The sequence below is a fragment of the Mus caroli genome, chromosome 9 (genome assembly GCF_900094665.2).
Source record: "Mus caroli chromosome 9, CAROLI_EIJ_v1.1, whole genome shotgun sequence".
NCBI lineage: Eukaryota > Metazoa > Chordata > Mammalia > Rodentia > Muridae > Mus > Mus caroli.
The window spans coordinates 85,954,701-85,955,789 of NC_034578.1; the positions used below are offsets into that span (position 1 = coordinate 85,954,701).

The window sequence follows — 1,089 nt, forward strand, 5'->3', positions numbered from 1 at the left end:
GACGAAGGTCAGTGCCCAAGCTGCTAATTGGTTTGAACACTCACACGGACTCATGAATGCATGTGCACACACACTCACTCAGCAAGGCTGGAGCGCAGGAAAAGCAGATGTTCAAATAGGATGGCCCCTGACCCAGATGCAAAAGAAAATGGAGAGAACAGCCCAGACCAGGTGGTTCTCACAATTTGTGGGCCCCTAGAGAGAAGATTTTTGAGCTCAGTCTTTCCTGTAAACAGCTCTCAAGAGTTCCAGGGCCTAGCATGTGTCATGCCCTGGATTTGAAAAGAGCAAAGAAAAAGAGAGTTGNAGATCAGTAATAAAATTCCAGAGATTTACCTTCCCANCAGGGAGCTGTAAACCAAACTGAATGTTCAGCCCCATCCAGAGGAGTTTCCGATGTCAATGTTTCCCAGGTGTTAGCCAAAGGGCTGGGTCGTGAGGCCCCGACTCACCCTGGCTAGCTGCTTCCCTGCTAGTAGACTTAGCTAAATCCTGGCTCAGAACCCATTGTTGTAGTGAGGGCAGAGNGTATACTACTTAGTGGTTCCGAATCTGAATCAAGAATCTGTGTACCTATAAATTACTTGTGCGTGCCAGATCCTCAGCTTCTTCCTCTTTTAAATGGTGACTCTCACTCAGCCAAAATCATAAAATACTATTCTAAAAGCAGCAGCTAGTGTCCTGGTGTCCCACNGGCCCCTCTACTGGTACACGAGTCAGGGATCAGAGAACCTTACCCAGCTCACAGACACCCACGCTCACTCTGCTAACTTCATATTTTTTTCCACTGGAAAAGCCAAAGGAGCCGGACCAGAGATAGAACACCTGGAGTTTAAGATCGGGGTAGAGCCAAAGGACTCCCCACCCTTCACCGTCATCCTGGTGGCCTCATCCAGGCAGGAGAAGGCAGCATGGACCAGTGACATCATCCAGGTGAGCAGCTTCACCTGTCCCTCAGAGCTCATTGTTCCTTCATATTTGGCCTGGTGAGGGGTCTGGATGGTCAGAGCACAGCTGAATTGTTCTACTAGAAAAGACCAGAGCCCTCCAGGTCCATGGAGGCTGACCCAGCCAATGGGTACCATTTGC

The 1,089-nt window shown here is 49.5% G+C and overlaps 1 protein-coding gene across 1 annotated transcript in view; it reads left to right on the plus strand.

The window, feature by feature from the left end:
• Positions 1–1,089, plus strand: part of LOC115031957 (ras-specific guanine nucleotide-releasing factor 1-like) — a 26,147-nt gene that overhangs the window by 12,711 nt on the left and 12,347 nt on the right. Inside the window, exon 6 of the mRNA XM_029481974.1 lies at positions 721–933. Within this exon, the coding sequence (XP_029337834.1) occupies positions 721–933 (213 nt within the window). The remainder of the gene's footprint in view (positions 1–720; positions 934–1,089) is intronic.